At 46.0% G+C, this 24,429-nt stretch overlaps 3 protein-coding genes across 11 annotated transcripts; 2 read left to right on the top strand and 1 right to left on the bottom strand.

Moving 5' to 3' along the window:
* Window positions 1-13: 13 nt before the first annotated feature.
* Window positions 14-5,108, top strand: MTCP1 (mature T cell proliferation 1). 9 transcript variants are annotated; one of them, XM_079962356.1, is made up of 6 exons: window positions 14-99; window positions 1,383-1,518; window positions 4,210-4,391; window positions 4,522-4,692; window positions 4,807-4,859; window positions 4,969-5,108. In XM_079962356.1, exons 3-5 carry the CDS (start codon window positions 4,275-4,277, stop codon window positions 4,852-4,854), a joined length of 336 nt encoding a protein of 111 aa, XP_079818482.1. In that variant the 5' UTR covers window positions 14-99; window positions 1,383-1,518; window positions 4,210-4,274; the 3' UTR covers window positions 4,855-4,859; window positions 4,969-5,108. The 9 variants fall into 9 exon arrangements, with proteins under 9 accessions (XP_079818482.1, XP_079818479.1, XP_079818478.1 ...); XM_079962353.1 differs by having other exon boundaries at window positions 22-99; window positions 1,380-1,518; XM_079962352.1 differs by having other exon boundaries at window positions 91-228.
* CMC4 (C-X9-C motif containing 4) lies at window positions 5,019-15,061 on the top strand. Its single transcript, XM_079962362.1, has 3 exons — window positions 5,019-5,155; window positions 6,306-6,373; window positions 9,185-15,061. Exons 2-3 carry the CDS (start codon window positions 6,316-6,318, stop codon window positions 9,352-9,354), a joined length of 228 nt encoding a protein of 75 aa, XP_079818488.1. The 5' UTR covers window positions 5,019-5,155; window positions 6,306-6,315; the 3' UTR covers window positions 9,355-15,061.
* Window positions 12,458-23,073, bottom strand: FUNDC2 (FUN14 domain containing 2). The gene is made up of 5 exons (XM_079962350.1): window positions 22,808-23,073; window positions 20,691-20,838; window positions 20,430-20,505; window positions 17,763-17,900; window positions 12,458-16,420 (listed from the first exon to the last, which is right to left on the bottom strand). Exons 1-5 carry the CDS (start codon window positions 22,962-22,964, stop codon window positions 16,343-16,345), a joined length of 597 nt encoding a protein of 198 aa, XP_079818476.1. The 5' UTR covers window positions 22,965-23,073; the 3' UTR covers window positions 12,458-16,342.
* Window positions 23,074-24,429: the final 1,356 nt, after the last annotated feature.

Below are 24,429 nucleotides of genomic sequence, written 5' to 3'. Positions count from 1 at the left end.
TGTTTCCTGGACAACGCCGACTTCCTGTCCGTCCGCAGAAGTGTCCGGCTAGCCCCGCGCAAGGAGCGTTCTTTGGTTCCGCTGGCGTCGCTGGCCCAGGTCGGTTCCGCCCGAAGGGGGGCGTCGGCATCGTGCAGAGCTGCGCGCCTGCGGGGCTGAGGGGCTGAAGCGGGAGGGAGAGGGAGACCCGCCGAGTGCAGGGCGGAGAAGCTCCACTTTGGCGGCCAGGTAGCGCCCGGCTACTCCTCGAGCGGGACGAGGCATGCCTCGCCGGGGAGGCGGTGTGGGGTGCTAGATCTTTCTGCGTGCAAATCAGGGCAGTTTCCTCACCGCTAGAGTGAGGGAACTGTTGCCATGGAGACTCCCCCTGGATAGTGGGGGGGGGGGTGGAAGAGAGAAGGAGGAGGGGGGAAACTTTGGGTGAGCTGGGATTAGGGAAGTGGCCAAGCTCCCTTTGCTGGCAGAAATTCAACAGGCGTAGCTTCTCCGCTGCACTAGGTAAAGCTGGACCTGTAGAGCTTCTGCCTGTCTCGTACTGATGATGCTCAGAGCTTCTTTCAGTGGGGAAGGGGGGGAGAAGAAGGTGATGAACGTAGGAAGAACGTAGGAAGGAACTGACTGGCAACCTAGAGGATGCAGATGAATATGTTCTCTTTTCAGCAGCTACTCCTGCTAGATCAACCAGGCTACTTTCCTGTGGGTTTTTGTGTGTGTGTGGCAAGCGAAAACTCAAGAGGTGTAGCTTCTAGGATAGTGCTGCAGCGACGAGCGAAGATTTGCCTGTTGGATTTCTGTTTGCTAAGGTATAAGAGCTCTGCCGGTGGAAATCCAAGTGGGATATTCCAAAGGGGCCCTTTCCCCAGAAGACCTCACTCTTGACATTACATTGGGAATATGTAATTGATTTCTGTTGTTACTTACGCATCTGGCCTGAGTCCAGGAAGCTTAACCTCAACAAAGATACGCAAGTCCTTCTTCCTGGTCTTATACTGCTTAGAAAGAGGCTTTTCTAGGTGGAGTTTCTTTGGGCCAGAAACTGCCTACAGTACTGTCTCTGTTACATTGATACTCCTCAAAATCAGGAGCAAGGACGGGGGGAGGGGAAGAAGTTTCTTAATTTTGCACATTTAAGTTGACCATGATTTTAGCAACTTGTAGGAAGGAGTAGTGAAAGTCAAGGCTTTCGTTCTTCATGTTGTACCTTTCATTAAACAGTTGTTTTGATATGATTTGCAATAATCAACTGCTTTGTGGAAACTACAGTCTCCTTTGGTTGCTGATTTTCTGTGTAGTTCAGGTTTATTACCACCCTTCTGCCGTCACCAATTGCATTCCTGTTTGTCTTGTAAAAGGTAGTTTCATCGGTGTCTATTTTGCAGTAGCTGTACAAGGCCACACCTCTTTGCATTCTGGTAACCTGATAAGCAGTTGCCTGGAGGGTGATGAAGGAGAAATTCAGTTGTGAAAAGCTCAGCTTTGGAACAGAGGCTTAAAAGACAAGGCATCATCATAGATCAGGTAGTCACTTCCTGACCCAGAGAGGTTGCTGTTGTTTTATCTTCTAGTCAGTAATGTCTCCTGCTGATCTTTTATTTACTTTTATTTACTTTTATTTTGTTTCCTCTGACAAGCAGGATTCGGCAGATGAGGGAAAATTCTGGGGAAATTAGTGGCTGTTTCCAGTTCTGGGGGGTGGCTGACTGACTTTGTAACAGATATTATGATTGCTTATAGGAGTGAAAGAGCACCGTGAGGATCACAATAGGGCTTTCGTACTCTGGTGGCACAGTTACAACATTGGTCACCCTCTCACAACACCTTTGCTGTGCACAAACAGACTTTTAAGCCGCATTCTCTTCATATGAAAATTGTTCACTTTTAGGGGCTGATGATATTAATAGAACTTGCAGGGGGATATTGCAACAAGGCACGCTGAGCCCTGTGATTCTATCTACATGGAAAGAAAACTTATTTGGAAGACCCCCCCCCCAGGTGTAGGGGGAGGGGAAAACCCACCAGTCTTGGCCATGGTCTCCTCTCTGAGTCAAAGTGGAACATAGTCCCATGACAAAATAAGAGTACTTTGTTCTGTTAGGAAAGTTTGCTGCAGAAACGAAAGCTTGGGCACTTATATCACTAAAGAAAACTGTGGGCTTTGAGTAAGTGCGTCCCAGCTGGCTCTGATAGTATCTTGATCCCATGTCAACTTTTTGGAGGGGCGGGCTACTGCCAATACAGTTTGCATGCAACAAGGGTGTGTGCTGACTCTTAGTCTGTGTGTGCTTTGAGCCCCCTACAGTACATGGTATGCTTAGCAGTTTGATTCCAAGGATACCTGTGGAGTGCTGGAGGAATTATACTGGCTGTGTCATTTTGGGGGTGGGGGGAAGCCTCCTGCCTCGATCCTCTTCATGCATCTTTTGCAACGATGTGGCTGTGGATACAAATTTCTCAAGGGCTGGTTCCAAAGCAGTTAACCACATCACCACAACCTCCGTTTATACTCCCAGAATGTTAGCATGTGAACCTGACTTTGTTCTCCTTTCAACTTAGAGCAGACGTAGCCAGCATGGGGTCCCCCAGATGCTAATTGGACTACTGCTTCCATCATCCCTGACCACTGGCCATGCTGGCTGGAGCTGACAGGAAGTTGGAGTCCAACAATGTATAAAAACATCCGGCTGGATCTGGCTGATGACTAGCTTTATCCCTCCATGAATTTGTCTAATCCTCTTTTAAAGTCACCCATGTTGGTGGCCATCATTGTATCTGGAGAGCAACGCCATGTTGGTTACCCCTGGCTTAAGACATCATTGTAGTTAGGTGCTTAATTCGCTGGAAAGGAAGTGCTCCTGCTGTGCTTCAGAAAAGCTACGTGCTTTTGTCTTCTTAATCTGCTGTCTTTCCTTTCACACCGACTCTTGCCACACTTCCCACACTATTGAGGAGTGATTCCGCACACACATATCGTGAGTTGTGATAAGCACTCTAGCCTTTGCAGTATCCATCATGACCAAAATGTGAAACTAACTAAGTTCTATCTTCTGGGTGCTATTCTAATTTTTCTTCCTCTCCCACTCTATCAGTGTCACCCTTTTTATACAAAGCTTTGCCCCAGTACAAGGGTTTTAACTTGTCTTACCATGGGTTCTGTGGTGAGTTGCCAAGTAGAATAGACTTTCCCTGCTGAAATAATGTTCATCTTCCTATGCCAGTGACCACTGCTTGACAACTCAATTGAAATAGGGAAAGGGGAACTTCTAGTACTCGGGGTTGGTGGGACTCAGCCAATTTGCTCCTCACAATTTCCATAGTTTTGCACTCCTAGCTTCTCCAGTACTTGCAGTATTTTGAGCAAGAGCAAAGGAGAGAACTGGCAGCGGTTGTACTTCCTCCTAACTTTCAGGTTTTGTGGATGAAACTGACCAAGTTTGGATGTTGTGGGGGGAGGTCCCCCCCCTTTCCTAGAAGATGCTACAGATTGGAATGGAGAATTGAGTGAAAGAAGAAAACAGAGGAACCAAAATGGGAAAAAAAAGACTGGAAAGCAAATGGATAGATACAAATTAGTATCAGTTTAGTGGGCTAAGTCATCTGCAAACCACATTCCGTCCACAGACCACTAGTTGCTGACAGCTGTGCAGCAAGCATCCTCGGTACTCTGTGGCCAACTTGGATGACAGCAGGTCCCATTAAACAGCTCCAAGTTCATGATTCTGTAGCACATTTCATCCAAAAAGATTGCTGTGAGTCTTTCAAGCGGGCTGTATTTTTCCTAAAGAATTTCCTGAGGCCCCAGGGTCATGCAGCACCTGGTTTGCATGGAAAAGGACCCAGGTCCTTGGCATTTCCAGATAGGATTCGGAAAAGCCTGTAACCATGGGGAGCCCCTGGCATCTTGTGTTGCCTGGGTCTGATGACCATCATAGTCCAAAACATCTTTGGGGGGGGGGCTCCATTTTGGCAAAGGTGGGTGCATTCAGGATTTGATCCAGATAGACCAATGGTCTGACTTCAGATAGACCAACAAGACAGCTTCCTGTTTTACTGTGGCAGCTGTACATTTCCAGCATTCCCCACCCTTCTCTTAAAAGAATAATAATAATAAAAAATGCTTCTCACAGTTCAGGGAAGTTGCATTCCACCTGGCTGCCATGCCCAGTGCTAGTTCTTTTCAGGACTAACAATTCATCCCATGTCTTTGTTCAGAGACAAAGGGGACCATGTGTAGAATGGGAGCCAAGGGAGGGCATTCCTAGGAAGAGAAACGGGGCATGGCAGAAGGAGAGGAAGGTGGTGATCCCCGAGCCCCACCGGTCCGCCTCTGGGTGCGGCGCATAGGCGTCTACTGTGATGAGAACCAGAAAACATGGCTGGTGGCATCAGAAGAGGTAAGCAGGAATACTCTCGGCACCCTTTTGCATTGGTGTTTTGGTTTTAGCCTTTTAGCAACACCTCATGTTCTCTCCCCCCCCACCCCCGTTTTTTTTTTGGGGGGGGGTTGGTTGCTTCTCCACCCAGGAGGCAGATACAGTGAAAGCCCGGATCAGGAGAGTCCGGGTCCCCCTGGGCCAGGCGGTGTGCCCCAGCCATCTCCCTGCATCCCAACTGCCCCACATGTGGCAGCTTTCAGAGGGACAGCAGTACCGGGACAGTAACTCTCGCATCTGGAACATCGAACACCATTTAATGGTAAGGTTCCAGGCAAGAAAAAAAAAAAGATACAAGCTGCTTAGCTGTGACTCCAGCACTGATGACCCAGCATCTTATTGGGATGCAATGAATGTTTTATTTTGTCTCTTGCAGATCATGGGAGTGGAAGAGCTGCTGCTGAAACTCCTCCCAAGTGATTAAATCTGGTGAGCTCTGCTGTTTTCCCACTCTCAGCCTCCCCCGCCCCCCCTTCCTCCTTTCTCTTTACTTTTTGCACTCATGGCGGTTCTTTTAATGCTGGTTTTTGTCTTTCAGGAGCTGTGTGACTCTAGGATGGTCTCCCTGTTTTGTTTTTTATGTGGTAACTCACAGCACTAAAAAGCCACTGCCTCTGTGGTGGAGCATGGCAGGCAGCTCTCTTGGCAGTGCTGCCACCCAAGAGATTAGGACAGGCAGTGAAGAAGAGTGCCGCGGCCAGTTGAAACAACAGGGGGAGTTCTAGGTAGGCAGGATGGAACACCCCCTCCCCCCGCTGCCCTCCACTGGAAATATAGCCAGGGCACCGATTTCTGGGCATTGCTGGGGTCCGCAACAAGGCACGGCGATTGCCATTGTGTTCTCTCCATGTTTAGTTTCCTGGAAGCGGCTGGGAAGCCACTACAGGGGACAAGATGCTGAACCAATTGCTGGGGTGCAAAAGCAAAAGAGGGCTATTGTCCTCCTGTCCTGCTTGTGAGCTTCTCGGAAGGCATATGATTGACCGCGGTCACTGTGGGGCTTGGTAGGCCTTTGGCAGGGCTCTTACTGTGGGGTGGGATAAACATTGTTCTGACCCAGCAAAGTGGCCTGTGCATTCTTGCTGAGTTAAATTGGTCTGAAAAGCCGCCTCGCTGTTCAGCAAGTTCAGAATGTTGCAAATGTGGTTCGTTGCTCTACTAATCCAGGAGGGAGGGAGCCTGTGGCATCTTCAGCTTCCATCAGCTCCAGCCAGCATGGCCAGTGGTCAGGGATGATGGAAGTTGTAGCGCAGCAACATCTGTGGAGGGCCACAGGTTCCCCACCTTTGTACTAATCTGCTTCAGCGTTGCCAGAAGTTACATCACCCCCTTCATGCTATGCAAGACATTGACTCAGAGGGGAGAACCCTGTCTCAACAAGCATTGTCAGTGCTTATTTGGTGATCTCTCCCCCTGCCCCCCGGTGGTTATTCAGGGGGCCTTCTTGTCCAAGCTGCTGCTCATAGAGGGACCTTGGAAATATTCTAGTCCAACCTATTCTCAGTGCAGAATCCACAATGAAAAGGATGCATCTATAGTCCTAAGTGTCACCCTAGAAATGGCAGGGGTGGGTAGGGAGGAACCTGGACCTTACTAGACCAACGAAGCAATCATAGGTGTTTCTTGTCTCATCTTTGACATGATTTTGGGGGACATGGGAGGGCTCGAGACATTGTATTCCACACTGGTTTGCTTGATTGGGCAGAGACACTTTTTCAGAGGGCTCTGGGACTGTAGCCTTGGATGTGCTTGAAAGGGATCAGTCCTTGCTGTGCAAGAAAAGCGGGCTTTGCCAGTGAGCAGGATTATTAGGAGATGCCTTGCTAACTCATTCCCTTAGTTCTTAAATACAGTTGTATTTTCCTCTTCTTTTAGTTCCACAGACATGGCTCAGAAAGACCCCTGCCAGAAATATGCCTGTGAAATCCAGAAATGCTTGCAAGGTATGTTGCGTTGTTTTGGGTTTGTTTCATTTAAAAAGAAAAAAAAGAAAAGCTATTAAAAATGATTATACCTGGGATAGGGAACTTGTGACCTTCCAGATGTTGCTGAACTCCCAACTCCCATAATCTCTGACCATTGGGCCATGCTGCCGGGTCACAGCATCCAGCAGGTTGCAAGTTCCCCATCCCTGCCTTTTTTGGGTCTTCAAGCCGTTCAGTAAGATTATAGTTTGAAATTGCAAAAATTAATCGGCAGTAAGAAAATAAAATGGAACAAAACCAATAGAAGTTGGGTAAAGGTAAAGGGACCCCTGACAGTTAGGTCCAGTCGTGGCCAACTCTGGGGTTGCAGCGCTCATCTTGCTTTACTGGCTGAGGGAGCCGGCGTACAGCTTCCGAGTCATGTGGCCAGCATGACTAAGCCACTTCTGGCGAATCAGAGCAGTGCACGGAAATGCATTTACCTATTTATCTACTTGCACTTTGATGTGCTTTAGTGACTGTTAAAAACTCAAGTGAGTGGGACGAGTCCAACATGGTACTCATGGGGTACCACCAGAGAGAATGTTCTCTCTCTGATTGCTACCTACATTATCTCTGAAGGTAAGCAGCATCTGGAGGGGACCTGGAACATTCATTATTGCTCCAGCATCTCTGACAGGCAGAGGCATTTTTGCTAACTGGCGATGACAGGGATTGAACCTGAGATCTTCTGTATGTGCTGTACAGTACCTCTGAGTCATCTTCCAAGCCAACTGCTAAAGGTGAAGTGTTTTTGAAACAGAAAGAATGAACATCCCTTTTATGTTTTTGTTCTGAAATGTGCTGGTTTTGAAGTAAGTGACCAGCGGTCTCTGAAATGAATGATACTTTCAAGTTTAAGGCTAGTCTCTGTTCACAAAGACCTGGACCCATCCAGACACTCTGAGCTTGTGGAGAAAGAAAATGTCTTTTCTTATTCCAACACTCTTCCCATTGGGAACCTTTTGTAACAACCTTTGTGCTCTGTAGGTGGACAATTGTAGGAGAAGGTTCTAAAGTCCTCAGCTGTGCTTGCATGGGACAGTGATGCTCTGTGAGCATTGAGAGGGCAAAGCTCTCCTATTGCTTTGCCCTTAACTTATCAAAAGACAATTGGTAGGACTGTTATAATGAATTTAAACCTTTCATTTGAATTGGGATACAGTCCTACCAGTTGTGTCTTAGTAATCAAAAGGAAGACTAACCTGGAAAAGATGTTACAGGCTGCAGGGGTTTCCCATTTTACCATGTAACGAAACATGTTTTAACCTGTCCCCTGCTCTTTTGGTTGTTACTGGTTTACATGAATACCCAACCTAAAAAAGAATTTTGGGGCTCTCAAAAGCTTGGTTTTTTCTGGGTGCTGACACTTCACTTGGTCCTCATAAAAAGTGTTGCATTTGGATTCTTTCAAATTACTTAGGTGACAGATCAACCAGAAATATTGTATTGGAAATTGACCAAGGGCCATTGCAAAATGTCCTTTCTGGCTTGATACTGCCTTATTGTATCAGAGTGCTTCTTGTGAGGAGAATGGCATCCTGTCTCGAGAGACAGTGGAATGCGCCTCTGTAGGTTAAGTCAAACCGCTGTGTTAGCAGCACTGGGGTGCAACCCTGGGCCGTGTGTATGAAAGTCCTGGGCTGCCCAGATAGCGGGACCCTACTCTTGGCCTCACTTATGTGGTCAAAAGGAAAGCAGAGTAATATGTTTGGCACCATCCTGGCTTCAGGAGTTGCTGGAAGGAGGGTTACAAGGCGCTATCCAGCCATCTTAGGAACTCCTGAAGATATATCACAAAGCAGCAGAGGTTTAGGATCAGAGTTTTCCTTCTCCTAGGTGGGCTGCTTCCCCAGGTTGACAAGCCCCATCTGCCCCTCACTTCCCTCTACAGCATGAGCAGAAACTGCTTTCTTGACCACAGGACCCACTATTGGTCTCATCCACTCAATCCACTGGCGCCTGTCTCTGCATGCAGGGCAAAGTCCCTAACTCACTGAGGGCTTGAGGCCCATTAGCTACCCTCACCTGGTTTAGCCAGCCAATAGAGCCGGTCCCAGGCTGTGGCTGCTGTGGCATGCTGACAGCTTCTAGGAGCCACAGGTGAGAGCTGGGTGCAGGGTGGAGACCAAAGGTGGACAAATTACTCCCATCAGAGGTACTAAAGGTAAAGGTAAAGGTACGCCTGACTGTTAGGTCCAGTCGCGAACGACTCAGGGGTTGCGGTACTCATCTCGCTCTATAGGCTGAGGGAGCCGGCATTTGTCCGCAGACAGCTTCCGGGTCATGTGGCCAGCATGACTAAGCCGCTTCTGGTGAAACCAGAGCAGCGCACGGAAACGCCATTTACCTTCCTGCTGGAGTGGTACCTATTTATCTGCTTGCACTTTGACGTGCTTTCGAACTGCACATCAGGTGGGAAGGAGCAGGGACCGAACAACGGGAGCTCACCCCATCGTGGGGAATCGAACCACCAACCTTCTGATCGGCAAGCCCTAGGCTCAGTGGTTTAGACCACAGCGCCACCCGCGTCCCTATCAGAGGTACTAGTCCTCCCCTAATCTTTTCATCATTCCACACGAAGGTGCTTTAGGTGGGAAATTGAATAGCAGAGACCTCACTTTTATATGTAAATGTGAAATGTGAGGAATGTCTTCAGTAGCAGGTGGAGGGGGTAGTCTAAGGTGACCATACACTCTCAAAACGTGGCTTTCTGTGCGGGAACCCTAATATGCCTGTTTTGCAGCTTGCTCACTATTTGCTCTGCTTCCTGTCCCTCATCTCCCACAGCCAACAACTACTTGGAATCAAAATGTGAAGCCGTTCTCCAGGAGATGAGAAGATGTTGTGCCCGCTTTCCCAAGGGCAGATCCATCTCCTGCTCAGGGTTTGAGTTGCAGGAAAAAGACAGAGAGAAGCAGGTATCCTCTTCCCACGGATTTCAAGCCCCCAAACCCTGAGGATGTACTAACCTCTGGGGGAGTGGAAGACATTCCTGCAAACTTCGTTGCTGCGCAATACCTCATCTGCACCGCTTGCGTTGACACGAGGTGCAAGGCAGCTCCTCTTTCGGACATTCTCAGAAGCCAGAGAACAATGGCCCGTCTGTTAAGGGTAGAGCTGCTAGTTGTTCTACTATCAAAACGTGTCAGTACTGTAGCCTTATTGTGGATTAGATTGGAGTAGAATTAACTTGATGTGTAAATGTTCAACGTCATCTACTTTTATTATCAGGAGTAGCAATATTTCACTGCAAAGTGAAGTCCAAGCAGCCTTTATGCTGGAATCTTAAGTTTTTAAAACAACCTTATTAGACACAGAATAACATCCTTAAGATGCAGAAACTGTACTCCCGTGAAGTCGGCACTTCCCAGTCTTTCAGAAGTTGTCCTTGTCGTGCTCCTGCATTTTGCTGTGCAGTTGTATGAAGTGTTGGCAACTAAAGCTCCAGAGAACTCGGGCTTACCCTCTTTTTGGCTGGGCAATAGTTAGGTTACCTGCGTGCCTCTGTTTCCTTATCTGCAAAACAGGACATACCACTTCTTCTTTTGGACTGTAGATATAGTAGCACTCAAATCCAATTGCACAATGCTTAATTATGTGAATGCTGTTGTGGAAGCAGCTGATTTCAGGGATAGCTATAGAGTGGTGTGTTCTCCCCCTCCGCCTTTGCAAAGCAATAGTCACTTTCTGGAAAACCAGAGTGGTGGAAGAGGTATTTTTAAAATCCCCCACTCTGCAACTTGTGTGAGCAAAGCCTCATTTCAATTGGAATGTGGTTGTAGCATCTCTTTCCCCCCAGTTGAGACCCTCCTGAACACATCTCAGAGGATTTTGACCATCCTGTTACTATTCTGTGTTCAATCTAGTACCTCTCAGTGTTGAAGTAACTTCAAGACCACTGCAATGTTCTGTGTGCATCATAAGCAGGCATAACCAAAACCAGTGGAACAATCTGTGTTGGAAATATTTAACTTTAATGCTGCAAAAATAAAATAAACTATCTGAACATACTTTCAGAACTGTAAGAATGGTTTTTAAGACGTATGGCCTACAACATCTCTTGCTTGTCTTGCCTTTTCTAGGCTGCAATCCTATACAGTGGTACCTTGGGTTACAGACACTTCGGGTTACAAACTTCGCTAACCTGGAAGTAGTACCTCGGGTTGCAAACTTTGCCCCAGGATGAGAAGGGAAATCGCGCAGTGGCGGCAGCGGGAGGCACAGTTAGCAAAAGTGCGCCTTGGGTTAAGAACCGTTTCGGGTTAAGAACAGACATCCGGAACGAATTAAGTTCATAACCTGAGGTACCACTGTATACAAGTGCTTTCCAAGCTTCTCACCCAGATAACTTGGAAATTGTTGAGCGTCTTGGTGGACTTAATGACTGTTCTGCTGGTTGTAGCAATTTTAATGTACTCTGTTAAATGATTTTAAACTTTATTGCTTCTCTTACATACATTTTGAATCCCATAAATTCAAATTGCCGTAAAATGTAAGAAATAAAAGAAGCAATTAAAGAAATCAATATAAATATTTAATGTAATGGATATGCTGTTTCCCATCTTCAGTACAAATCAATAAACACACCTCAGACCGCCTGAATGAGGCTTGTAGACCAGTTTGGGAGCCCCTGCTAGATACACTTAACTGGTGAGTAGTAGGCAGATGCTGCAAGGTAACTGTGGTAACTAGCCCTTCACGATTCTTGCTCACTACAAAATGAGTAGGTATGATGTCAAACTTACATTTTAACTAACTCAGTCTGTAGTGAGAATTTCTGTAGTGAGCAAGGATCAGAGGATTATTGTTGCCACAGTAGTCAACAGCCCAATCTCTGAATAAGGAAATGCCTTGGTTCAGATTTCACCTGTACCACGCATGCAGCCACTACAGTAGTGATTGCATGTTTATTTCACAAAGAAGGTATAGAAGGTAAATACTGAAGATTGCTTGTCGAGGGGCTATAGTTCACTGGTGAGATCTGCTTTGCATGCACAAGGTCCCAGATTAGATCCATGGCATTTCATTAAAGGAAGCAAATGACAGACAGCTGCCTGAACCCTTGAAAAGATATTCTGGGCACAATAGACCATAATTCTGACTTGAGATAAAGTAGTTTTTCACAGGTACTGTTCAGTTCAGGGAGCTGGTTAATGTTAACCCAGAAAAATACAGCACAATTCTAAGCCTGTCTGTTCAGAAGCATGCCACATTGAATTCAAATGACTTACTCCCAGGCAAGGATTTGCGTAAGCATGTTATTGCTTTAGTTAAAAGTGGGAGGCGGCACAGTCTGCAAGCCACTTGTACAAAGTCACTAGGTTTTCCTGTCACCTTAACTTGTTCTGAAGCCAAATTGGTGGGTGTGGGTGTCACAACTGGGGCTAAGAGGAGAGGATCTCTTGTGGATCAGCACCTGGTTAAAGAACAGGAAGTAAGAACAAATGGGCAGTTCTCTCACTGGAGGGATGTAGAAAGTGGAGTCCCCCTGAGGATCTGTACTGGGATCTGCTTTTAAACTTGTTCAAAAACTATATAGTGGGGCAGCCAGTTTGGTTGAAGACACCAAATTGTTCAGGGTCATTAAAGCAAAAGGATTGTGAAGAACACCAAACTAGCCTTAAAAACTGGGCAAATGGGCATTGAAATGACATGCAGTTCAATGCAAGCAGGTGTTAAGTGATGCATAGGGTGGAGGGATCCTAATTTCACATATAGGTGAACAGAATCTGAACTGGCAGTAACTGACCAGGAACAGGACCTTGGCATCATTGCGGATAGCTCAGTTAAGTTGTAGACGCAGTGTGCAGAATAAGGACATCCCATAGGCATGTAGCTGTCCTCCAAGCATAACCTTGTGTACAAAGGTGTATGGATGCGTGTGTGTGTGTGTGTGTGTGTGTGTTTGCAGGTAACTCCAGCATGCAATCCCCGAACTGCATGAGGAATGCAGCCATTTGGCCCAAACAATTATTGACCCCTGCCTTAAATTCGTATCTCCCTTCAGCATTCACTTCAGTACAGTAGGTACTAGGAAAAAACAAACATCAAGTAACAAAATACAGCAAAACCAGTTTATTTTAAACTCTCACCTCAAACATTTAAATATATAAAAACATTTTAAAACTTTTAGCGGTTTTCTAGACTCAAGTGTGGGTAGCTACTGGAGTTTTTGTGGGTGGCTGCTTTGGGTTTGTTTTTTAACAAAAAAACAACACCCCACATTCACTGATGGTCTCTCTCTCTCAGCAACGTGGTTCTTCCTTATTTATGCCCTTGTTTCCAAACTGGAGGCCAGCTCAATTCTTTTAGCACCCTCTGGTGGCCACTTAACAGATTGGCTCTTTCAATCATCGCTCAAGAGGCAATGAAATCCTGATAAAGTCAAAAAATAAATGAGATTGGCAAAAAAGCAGCACCCAAATATACTGTTTATTCCTCAGATCTGTGGCGCTTCAGATGTTGGTGAAATCTAACTCCCATCATTCATTACCATTCACTGGTGGATAGGATTGATGGGAGCTGTAAGGGGCCCCAAGGCTCATCTAGTCTAACCCCCTGCAGTGCAAGAATCTCAACTAAAGCATCTATGACTGATGGCCACCAAAACTCTCCTTAAAGACCTCCAATGAAAGAGAGCCCCCCACCTTCTTAGGGAGTCCATTTCACTGTTGAACAGCTCTTGCCATAAGAAAGCTCCAGATATTTAGTCGTCATCTACTTTCTCGTATCTTGAAACCATTGTTTCAGTCCTAGCCTCCAGAGCAGAAGAAAACAAGCCCTTTAGGTATTTGAAGACAGCTATCAAATCTTCTCTCAGTCTCTTTTTCAGGCAAAATATACCCAACTCTCAACTGTTCCTAAGGCTTGGTTTCAAGACCCTTGATCATCTTGGTTGCCCTGCTCTACATGTTCCAGCTTGTCAATATCCTTGTCCCCCTTCTTAGAGTTACTGAGTGGGTGGTCACAGACCAAATCAATTTTCTTGGAGGAAAGTGATTATCTAGATCCATTTCAATCAGTGTTTAGGCCCACCTTTAGCACAGAAACCGCTTTACTTGCCATGTATGATGACTTTTGCTAGGAGAGAGACAGGGGAAATATGTCTTTGTGAATTTTCCTTGACTTCTCAGTGGCTTTTTATAGCATCAGGCATGGTATGCTTCTGGAGCGGCTGTCTGAGTTAAGGATGGTTGAAGTGGTTCTGGTCCTACTTGGATGGATGTTTTCAGATTGTGATGCTTGGGGTGTGCTGTTCAGCCCCATGGAACCTTCAATATGTGTTCCACAGAGTTTGATTTTATCCTCCATGTTGTTTAACATCTACATGAAACTGCTGAGTGGGGTCATATGGAGTTTTGGAGTACACTGTCAGCAATATGCTACTCACACAAAACTCTACTTTTCCTTTACATCTGCAAATGTGGCAGTGGATATGCTGGATCATTGTCTTGCCTCGGTAATGGACTGGATGAGAGCCAACAAAATGAAGCTAAATCCAGGTAAGACTGAGGCACTGTTAGTGGGTGGTTCACTAGACCAGGATGGGAGGTTTCCTGCCCTCTGAAGGAGCAGGAACGTAGCTGTGGAGGGTACTCCTGGACCCACTGCTGCTGCTTAAGGCTCAAGTGGCCTTGGTGGCATAGAGTGCCTTCTATCAGCTTCGGCTGGTGGCCCATCTGTGACCCTATCTGGACAGGGATAACCTAGTTTCTGTTGTCTATGCTCTGGTAACCTCTAGGTTAGATTACTGTAACACATTATGCATGGAGCTGCCTCTGAAGACAATTTGGAAACTTCAGCTGCTGCCAAATTCAGCAGCCAGGTTGCCCACCTGAGCAAGACAGTTCGAGTATATAACACTAATCCTGGCCTGACTGCACTGGCTACCAATTAGTTTCCAATTCAAAGTCCTGGGTTTGACCTATAAAGCCTTAAACGGCTCAGGACCGCATTACCTCAAGGATCACCTCTCCCCGTATGAACTGACCCAGACTCTGAAAGCGTCATCTGGGGCCCTTCTTCATGTGGCCCCTTCTCAAGAGGTCTGGAGGGTGGCAATACGAGAATGGGCCATTTCTGCAGTGGCTCCCCATCTGTCGAATGCTCTCTCAGGGAGGCTTCCCTGGCAGCTTCGTTACATATCTTTAGGTGCTAGGTGAAATCACCTTTGGCTGATTAAACAATTTATGGCCTTTTAAATGTGTTTGGGGGACAAGGGATTATTGTTTGTTTGTTTGTTTGTTTTTGTTTTGTTAATATGTTATCTATATTGCGTTTCCATTTTTTATTTTTATGCCACAAACCACCCTGTAATCTCTGGATGAAGGATGGTATATACATTTAATAAATAAATAAATAATAAATTTGCAGGGCAGCCTTTTGCAAGAATGAACTAACAAGAGTAGTATTTTTAAAAGCCAGGGCTGGGGAAGCCCTTCAGAAGTTGCCAGACTCCAACTTCTATCAGTCACCCAGCATAGTTGATGGCATGATGAGAGTTGCAGTGCAGCTCTATCTGGAGAGCCATGGGTTCCTATCCCTGCTCCGAACCATTAAAGCTTCTGCTATAATAAATCTGTTCATTTATAAACGTAGCTCAGGATATCATTTTAATTTTTACATGTATATTGTAACAGACAGGTAGGGACTGCAGGAAGGGGGGGGGGGGGAAACGTATTAGAAAATCAGCTTTAAGTGCTCCTGGAGCAGATATGAAAAGTGCAGGCTTCTGTCCAGAATGCAACTCATGCAGAGATAAACCAACTTCTGTCAATATAATCCAACCATTACTTCTCCATCTTCAGTTTGGGGGGCAAGAGTCACATCTCTCATGCAGCACTCATAATCTAGAAAAACTTTCCCCAGAGTGGTGCCATGCAGATATTTTGGACTACAACTCCCCTTGGCTATGCTGGCTGGGGCTGCTAAGACCAAAATATCTGGAGGGCACCAGGTTGGAGAAGGCTGGTTTACAGCAACAGCAGACCATGCCCAGCTCTTCTTCCATACATTTCAGGGAGCTGGAGGTCCATAAAAGACAGAGCAGGAGGCTCCAGCAGAAAACACAGCATTCCATCCCTATAATCCAGTAACTTTTGCTACCAATGGCGTGAGTCATGTAGAATGTTTTCCAACTCCAGTCATTATTTTAGCCGTTCTACCACCAAGAGCAAAGTTTAGCTGAACCATAATCAAGTGAGTGTTCAAAATACATATTCTGGGAAGAGGGTTCACCCCACCCACTACAAGCTTTTTAGGCCTCCTTCAGCAGGAGAGGATGGCAGAAATCCCACACAGCAGTCAAGAGTTTCCACAGATCATTCCAGCTCTGTGGCTTCAGCAAGAGGTAAAAATAAAAGTTTGGGAGGTGTCAGGAAGACCTGTTTCTCTCTTCTGCTGGCATTTCTAGGAAGCAGTATTCAGAGCCTGTCCAGGGAAGAATAAGCCAAAACTAGATGCAGGTTATTTTGGGACATGGCCTGGCACACCCTCTCCTTAGGCTGCTAAGCTTCTGTGCTCTCCAAAGCACAGGCTGTACTCTTTGCCACCCAGGGGGTACAACACAATGAGAAGGTGCCTACAAGGGAGTTGGGTGCTCCCCTGCAGGGTACCATCATAACATTTTGTGCACATTTTCCCACTGGAAAAGAATTTGGGGATGATTATACAAAACCTGACATATCAGGCAGGAGTAGGAATCAGCCTCACAGCAAACAGCCTTCAGCCTAATCCTGCCTCTCAACCACTGACCAATCAATCAAATGAAAAAAGGAGAGGAGCAAAAGGAGCTTGTGGCAGTGTTTCTGGAGGCCATAAGGTGCATACAGAGAGAGGTCAGAATGTTCCAGCGGACAAGTTCAGCAATGGAGAAAACGAACAATTACTGAGTAGGAGATGGTGGTGGCAGCAACAGCAGCACAGGAGCCAGATCAGTGGAGGCTCCTAAGAAGCCATGCCAAGCAGAAACCCTCCAACAAACCCTCCAGTCAGGAGAACATTCTTCTTCAGAAAGGAGATCACCTGAAAAAGAGAAAAGGCAAATCTTATATTGGTCCCTATTTGATTTTCAGAAGCTACATGTTGCCTCCTGGACATGCATTGTGGCTGCTCAAGTGCCTGACAAAATGACACCCCCACATTTGCAATTATAAGGCGGCAGCAAGCATAAGAGCCCCGACTCTGTGGGCCACTGCTTGTGCAGGCCTACTCAGACCAGAGTCTTCAGAAGTGAGAACTCTCTCTGGATTCTGCCTGGAAGTTATCAACTATACTTGAAATCTGAAATCTGCTGCTGACAAACTGGCTCTCCCTTCAGTGTACCATCTTGATTTTGTTACAGCCATACTCGGTAAGCAAACACTGTCTGCTCTCACACCTCCCTCTCAATTTAATGCAAGGATGGGGAACCTCTGGACCTCTATCCTGGCTTAGAGTTGTATTGAACCAAAGGATAACTATTTCAGAAGCTTTGCTAACGCCATACTGGTAGTCAAGATAATCCCATAATTAATTGGTAGCTGCTGTAACAATGAGCTCATATATATGTTTATATTCACTTGTTTTGATATATGTTAATTGGCTTGCTTTGATGTGATCCTTATCTGTGGTCTTGGAGTGCTGGGCTTTGAGCCCAGAAAGGAGAACTATCTGTAAGGTATTTGCCACCTATGCCCTCATCTAGCCAGGTGAAATGATGTGTGCTGCTTTGCTGTATAAAGAATGTATAAACATTTGCTTGGGTGTGGATAAGTCATCTCTTATATCTTGTCCCACATCTGCAAAGGCTAGGAGAATTGTCAGGCTGATTTGCTGTAAGTCTACCCCTTCTTTAGTAAAGCACCAGAACTTACAACTCTGGCATTTTAGGCAACCAACAGATTCTTGGGCTAGAGTATTGTGCACAGGAGGTTGAGAGAGCTTGTTGCTGTTATTGATATTATTGCTGTATCTTTAGTTTTAGATCTCATGATTTACGTGGAAATTGTTTCCATTTGGTTATGTACTTCTTGATGTTTTTTATTGATTGTTTATGACTTCTGTTATGTTTGTAATTATGTCAATCTTGTCATGTTGTAAGCCGCCTTGAGCATAGTTTCAACTGTGGAAAGGCAGCATACAAATAAAATGATGATGATGATACACCTGCACCCAACCAGTTCCAGGAGCCCTCCTTTGGGCCAGTAGTCCAGGACAGGAGTGATGTGAGTTGGGTGTCTAATAACATCTGCAGGTCACCCATAACATATTTAATAATTTTTGACCATCTCCTCTTTACTGCATAGTTATCACATCAAACACTTTTTCCTACTCAAGGCTTTGCTGCTAGCCTCCTGTATCTCTCCAACTTGCCCACCAGTCTCACCTCATCCATTTTGCTCTTCACTTCTGGTGTCAGCTGATTGGTGGTGCTCCCACGAAACTTCAGCTGTTCTTTGGCTTTGCTCACATCCCGCTCAACCATCTGCCAGTCCACTTTGATGTAGCCTGTGTGGTTTGCAAGCTGGAGTAGAGAAAATGTTTCCTGAAGCAAAACACTACATGTCTAGCTGGACAAGTATTTATGGACAGCATTGCCCACTTCTTGTATCCCATCCACACTGCTACATAGCAGCTCAAAGCAGTAGCCCCAGGAGAACTGCCCTTCCAATAAGTTGCAGCTATAGAGAAAAGCAGTGAACAAAACAGCATTTGGAGTCAAGGACAGCAGGAACCTAGCCTTCTTTAGTGCAGGTGTGTGGAACCATTGACCCTCTAGATGTTGCTGAACTACAACTCCCATCAACCTCAGGAAGCAGTCAATGGCCAGTTATGATACAATCTGTAGTTGAGCAGCATATTGAAGGCCAAAAGTTTGACACACCTGCTTTAATGCACTGGCCTTCAACCGGTGAACTGGGAGTCACTACTGGATCACAGTTTGATCTAAGGTAGATCACAACAGCAGCACTTACCACTATATAAGTATATGGTGTTTTGTTTTTGTTTTTTAAACCCAGTCAGTCAAAAAATGCAAGCCTAAATGCATGAACAAGTTACAGATGAATCCCAGGTCTGAAAAAGTTAAGAATTACTGCTTAATGTGTACAGAATACAACTGGCTGTCTAGCAGGAAGACTGGTAATCTAACACAAAGAATCACAACTGCAGGGCTCTGTTGCCCACACAAACCCTGGAATGGATGTTTTAAGAAAAGCCTGGATGAATCAAACAAATATAACCAATGCCAGTACTCAGTAAGACTGAGCAATTTTGGGGGAGTCCATGGATGACTGAAGAGCCCACTGAGCCAGTGCATTCCCCAATACACTCCAGCAGTTGCTCTTCTATCACATGGAAGACCTGCATGAAAGCTGGAATAGAAGGCACAGAAGCAAGTAAGGTTCAGACGAAGATCATTTTTTGTGTGAGCACCAAGCTTAAAATAGAGAAGCTGTTCCACTGATGCTGATGTTTAAAATTAGCAGTGGATTGGCTTTGCTGCAAGTGATCATGTGTTGCTGTTGATGCTATCAGAATCTTCTCTAGTGGCAACCAAAACCCTATATTGCACAAAACAATAGAAAAAAAAAGAAAAGAAAAATCAGAGATCCTTTGATAATCCAGCTGGAAGACAAAATGGCCTGCTACCATCTTCTCTTTTTATATTAATATTTTCAGAGGCCCTATATCTTTAGCACAGGAGTGGGGAACCGTTGACCTTCCAGATGCTGCTGAACTACAACTCCCATCAGACCTAGCAAGCATGGCCAGTGGTAGGAATTGTAGTTCAGTAATATCTGCAGAGCCAAAATTTCCTCACACCTGCTTTAACAGATAAGCAGATATCAAGATATGATGCATTACCCCACAATACACACACTGGGTTGAATCTAGGTTTTAGCCAGAGTAGACCCATTGAAATGAATGGGCTCAAGTTAGCTATGCCTATTAATTTTAATGAGTCTACTCTGAGTAGGACTAATATTGTATACAAGCCACCGTGTCTCTAGACAGAAAACTTCACTTGTAGCATTTCAGCCAGATATTTCATTCAGTCCAAAGACTTCAGGGTAGCCTGCATGGTTCTCCCACCTCCCTGTTTATTCTCACAACAATCCTGCAAGATGGTTTCATCTGAGAATGACTTGTCCAAAGTCACCTAGTGAGCTTCATGGCTGAGCTGGGATTTGAACCCTAGCCTACCAGGTCCCAGTTCAACACCCTAGCTACTATACTGTGCTAGAACTCCATTAAGTGCAACAACCTGTCTGTAGGCTGCTAAAATGCCCAGAGTCTCTATAAGAACAGCAACACACATTATTTGCAAGGCATGGCATAGTACCAGATTCAGCAATATGCAGCTGCAGCAACTGCGAACTAGAAGCTGCCACTGCCAGGAATATTTTAAAACTCTACCAGGGAATGATGAAGAAACTACAGCAGAGCCAAAATGCTGCGAATGATGTTTATCCATTTTTCCCCCTCTTCCCCCACAAGCAAAAGACTCGTCACAGTGCAGAAATTTCTCCATTATTTTTTTTATAGTGGATACTATACTGTTCATCAGCATCACCACCACCATCAGAACAAATTTGGAGTCCTGCTAAGGATGCAAAATGGTGCTTAAGCTGCTCAACACAAATAGTTGTTGCTGCCACTTTCAGGGATTGCCAGCTAAACGCAGAGAGAAAAATACATTACCAGAAAAGAAAGCCACTGCTAATGGTGGGCTCTATCCTGGAGAATATGGTGAAATCAACCACCATCACTCAAAATTTATTTGCCCGCAAATGGGGTGGAAAATATCAAGAGGCCATTTGGCACAGCTATAACTACCAAACTGTTCCAACTTGAATCTCCTGCACAGGCAAGCCAGTGAACAAGAGGCCCTAATTAGGGCTGGGTTGTGAATGCTGCCTAGACATCCCATTAAACCACTCATGTGAAAAAGATGAGTCACAGCTGCATGCAGTTTTCTGCAGTTAAGGCAGCCAAGATACCCCAATCTACTGGTCAACTACTCCCAAGCCCAAGGTAGGCAACCACCAACCTGAAGCAGGAAGAAGCCACCTCCCACAGCAGTCGCTGCCAGTTTCCCAACCTTCTGGAAGATGAAGCCAGTGCACCTGCAAATCAAAAACGGGGATAATTCAGGAAAATTACACCAACTACACAGAATAACTGACAAGGCAGCTCCATCTGCAGTAAGTAAAAACGGCAATCTGTAGCACAGTGTTATTACAAGAGTTGGGTGAATTTGCTGTTCCCTGCCATCTACCACAAATGCAGCCAATGTACAGCACTGTCTCACCATCCAGTGGCGCCTCCGATTGCCAGCTGGGTTGCTACGTTGTACTTCTCTGCACTGGACCCTGAGCTGGGTGCAAAGAGCTTGCGCCACCATGGCTGGTTCTTTGTGTACTTGGTCAGATCCAGCACGTCATCACTGCTTCGCCCTACTGCAAAATCAAAGAAAAAGACATGAGCAAGGAAGAAGATAAAGCCCATTGCTGAACTTCTATCCTATTTAAGCAAGGCCCAACTGCTGCCCAATTTTTGCCTACTGTAGACAGAGGAGCAGAAGGAAGCTTTCATCTGCTATTTAAGCAATACAAGTAGGGTTGGGGAATAAGGACCCTCCAGATGTTGCTGGACACCAACGCCCATCAGCCCCAGCCAGGACAGACAGTGACTAGAGTTTATAGCAATTGGAGTCCTGCAACATCTAGAAGGCTACAGGTTCCTCACCCCTGCAAGGCAGCAACCCTAAATAACACAGCAAAACACTAGTAGAACCTTAAACTTGAAATATTTTTGTATTTGGGGGGGGGGCCTAAATTGCTGGGTTTTTAAAATAAGAGATAACACATAAATCCTCCCTCTATCCACACTGTCAACAATAGGAATTATAGCACATTCAGTCTTTAAAACACCAGGTTCATTTTTTACTGATACAGTGGGATGTCTCCACTTCACATTATAATTTATCCAGTAAGCATAAAGATGCCACCTGAAGCTGCCTTATCCTGAGCCAGTCCACTATTCTGTCTAGCCTAGTATTTTCCACTCTTAACAGAAACTTTCTAAGACTTCAGCTGAAGGCCTTTCCAAAAGCCATTATGAAAGTTCTTTTTCACTACAGATGCTGGGGATTAAACATGGGGCCTTCTTCATGGAAAAGTCTATGCTTTAGCTCTGTGCAATGGCTTGCACCCTTGTCAAATGATGTCTGTTTGAAGATCCTCAAGGGAAGAGCTGTAGCTCAGTAGCAGAGAATCTACTATGCAGGCAGAAAGTCCCAGGTTCAATCCTTCACATCTCAAGGTACCACTGGGAAAATTCTCCCTGCCTGAAATCCTGGACAGCCGCTGCCAATCAGTAAGGGTAGCACTGAGCTGGATGGACAGACAGAAAGTATCAGGCAATTCCCTATGTTTCATCTTAAGGAGGCTCAATCTATAAGAACCACAACACGCATGATACAAAAGGCATGGCATAGTAGCAGGCTCAGCAACATGCAGCTGACAGGTAACTGATAAACAGCTTTCCATCTGGTTGCTTGTAGCACATAGCATACCCTCCAACAAGAATAGGGATGTCCTAATTCCATTATTATTATTATTATTATTATTATTATTATTATTATTTTACTATTTATACCCCACCCATCTGACCGGGTTGCCCCAGTCACTCTGGGTGGCTTCCAACATATATAAAAACATAAAGCATCAAACATTAAAAAAAAACTTCTCTATACTGTACAGGGTTGCCTTCAGATGGCTGGGGGGGGGGGGTCAGATCACTGACCATACCCTCTGATGAAATAGGGATGTACAAAGGAAAAGCGGGGCATTTCGGAATCAAATCAGAAACTGAGACGGCTTCTGCAAATCCTGGACTGTCCCTGGAAAATGGGGACACATGGGGGATCCGATTAGTAGTAGGAATCACTTCCATGAGGGGAATTTGTGAGGAGTCTTTCAAATGCTTCGGGGTCTCCATCCCACAGCCATTGCCCTTTCAGGCTGTCCATGGGTCACAACAGATTAACATAGGTAAAAGTTTAGTAAAACGACCCACGGGTACGTGGAGAACCTGTGTCCCAAGGTCCCCTTGTACCCCTCGCCCAGCCATTAATACTCAAGGTCACTCAGAGAGCCAGCCATTCCACCTGCCCTACCCTGCAGGGTTGTTGTGGTGATGGTGATAACATGGACGGGGACGGGATTATCCCGAGATCACTGGAACAATGGCGGGGCACCAAGTGGCATGTTTATAATAGCAACTCACTAGGGCGGTAGAGACGGAGGTTTCCCCGGGGAGGAGATAACTAACGGGCAGGTTCTCTCTCCTCTCTCCCCCACCCCCAGCCAAGCGGAGTGACGTCACTCCAAAGGTTCCCGCGCGGCGAACGTTAGCGCCTCTCACCCGGCATGATGTCGGCGGCCTTGCGCTGCTGCTGCTGCGCCCGCTTCTTGCGCTTGGCCTCCTGCTCAAGGCGGAGGAGGGAGGAGCAGGAGTGGGCGCTGCCGATGCGTGACGGCGACGGAGACACGCCCAGCTCCAGCCCCAGCTCCTCCTCCATCTCCTCCTCCAAGGGGTTAGCAGGCCCCGCCCCCGGTCTTCGCCGCCGCGCGCATGCGCGTTCGCAGAGGAGAGGCGTGAGTTAAGCCGCGCCGCGATGTGTTCCTCCTCCTCCTCCACCACCACCACTAAACGCCTGTGGGACACGTGAGGAGGCGGAGCCTGATTGTTTGATCACCTAGGTAACCACCGGAGGTTAGAGGCGGGAACGTCTCAGACAGTTACCGCCCCCTCCGACTTTCCTCCCCCTCGTTATTGGTGTAGGCTCCAGTTCGTCATGCTGAGGGGAGGAGCAAAGGGCTTAGCGGGTTTCTGAGTGGTGCGGCCTCCTGTTACTAGAGCGCGGTCCTTATTATGCGCCCTCCCGCGGATCAGGCTGCTAGTACACTTAGCATTCTGGCCGAGAGAGGACCTCTGAGCATGTACAGACGTTCTACCACCCCAAAAGAGCTACAGTGCCCATAAACATGTGCAGAGAGAGTTTAAGAACACAGGTAATGTATGTGGGCCTTTAAGCAATTGTAAACCCTTAGGCGGGTGGCGTTGTGGTCTAAACCACAGAGTCCTAGGACTTGCTGATCAGAAGGTCGGCAGTTCGAATCCCCGCGACGGGGTGAGCTCCCGTTGCTCAGTCCCAGCTCCTGCCAACCTAACAGTTTGAAAGCTCGTCGAAGTGCAAGTACCGGTAGATAAATAGGTACCGCTCCGGCGGGAAGGTAAATGGAGTTTCTGTGCACTGCTCTGGTTTCTCCAGGAGCGACTTAAGTCAGAAGCTGTACGCCAGCTCCCTCTGCCAGTAAAGCGAGATGAGCGCCCCAACCCCAGGGTTGTCCACGACTGGACTTAACGGTCAGGGATCCCTTTACCCTTTTACTTTTTAAGATCCTAGAATGGCACACAATTAGTTACACAGCTGCTCTTCAGTGACACATAGCTTCTGAGCATGTGGAGAGGTTTGTTTTTTAAAACCTTAAGGGTGTAATGCACCTGAACAAATGCAGAGTTTGTTTATTATTATTATTTAAAAAAAAAATTAAAGAATACAGCTGTGAACATGAGCAGAGTTATAACTTTCCTAAAGGAACCAGCTTCTTGTTAAGAAGGTGAACCCCACCTAGACCTAAGGTTGCGATTTTATACACGCATATTATGGGAATATGCCTCACTGAACTCGGTGTGACTTTATTCTGAGTAGACATGTATAGGATTGTGTTATGGAAGTAATGAATCCCAAATGAATTGCCATGTTACCCTGTAACCTTCAAGGCAAATAGTTTTTTTTTTAATTGTGTCATTTGTGTTGAAAATATTACCCTTTTTACAATTTTATGCAAGGAGGTTGTCCACAACAGCAGTATATGAGTAGTTTAAATAAATACCAGAAAAAAGAAGGAAGGCCAGTGTCATCTTAAAAAGCAATTTATTGAAGAATGATATGCTTTTTGTGTTTTTCTGACTTGTGCTAA

This window comes from Podarcis cretensis, assembly GCF_951804945.1.
Source record: "Podarcis cretensis genome assembly, chromosome: Z".
Classification (NCBI taxonomy): Eukaryota; Metazoa; Chordata; class Lepidosauria; order Squamata; family Lacertidae; genus Podarcis; species Podarcis cretensis.
This window is presented reverse-complemented; position numbering and strand designations above follow the sequence as displayed.

What these genes read in the sequence shown, in the direction of transcription:
- FUNDC2 (XM_079962350.1), bottom strand. Translation starts at nt 22,964, where the DNA reads ATGGAGGAGGAGCTGGGGCTGGAGCTGGGCGTGTCTCCGTCGCCGTCA. An exon ending in ATCGGAGGCGCCACTGGATG is followed by an intron (nt 20,506 to 20,690) that starts GTGAGACAGTGC and finishes TTTGATTTGCAG; the next exon opens with GTGCACTGGCTTCATCTTCC. An exon ending in GTGGCTTCTTCCTGCTTCAG is followed by an intron (nt 17,901 to 20,429) that starts GTTGGTGGTTGC and finishes TCTCTACTCCAG; the next exon opens with CTTGCAAACCACACAGGCTA.
- MTCP1 (XM_079962356.1), top strand. Translation starts at nt 4,275, where the DNA reads ATGGCAGAAGGAGAGGAAGGTGGTGATCCCCGAGCCCCACCGGTCCGC. An exon ending in GGCTGGTGGCATCAGAAGAG is followed by an intron (nt 4,392 to 4,521) that starts GTAAGCAGGAAT and finishes TTCTCCACCCAG; the next exon opens with GAGGCAGATACAGTGAAAGC. An exon ending in ACATCGAACACCATTTAATG is followed by an intron (nt 4,693 to 4,806) that starts GTAAGGTTCCAG and finishes TGTCTCTTGCAG; the next exon opens with ATCATGGGAGTGGAAGAGCT.
- CMC4 (XM_079962362.1), top strand. Translation starts at nt 6,316, where the DNA reads ATGGCTCAGAAAGACCCCTGCCAGAAATATGCCTGTGAAATCCAGAAA. An exon ending in AATCCAGAAATGCTTGCAAG is followed by an intron (nt 6,374 to 9,184) that starts GTATGTTGCGTT and finishes CATCTCCCACAG; the next exon opens with CCAACAACTACTTGGAATCA.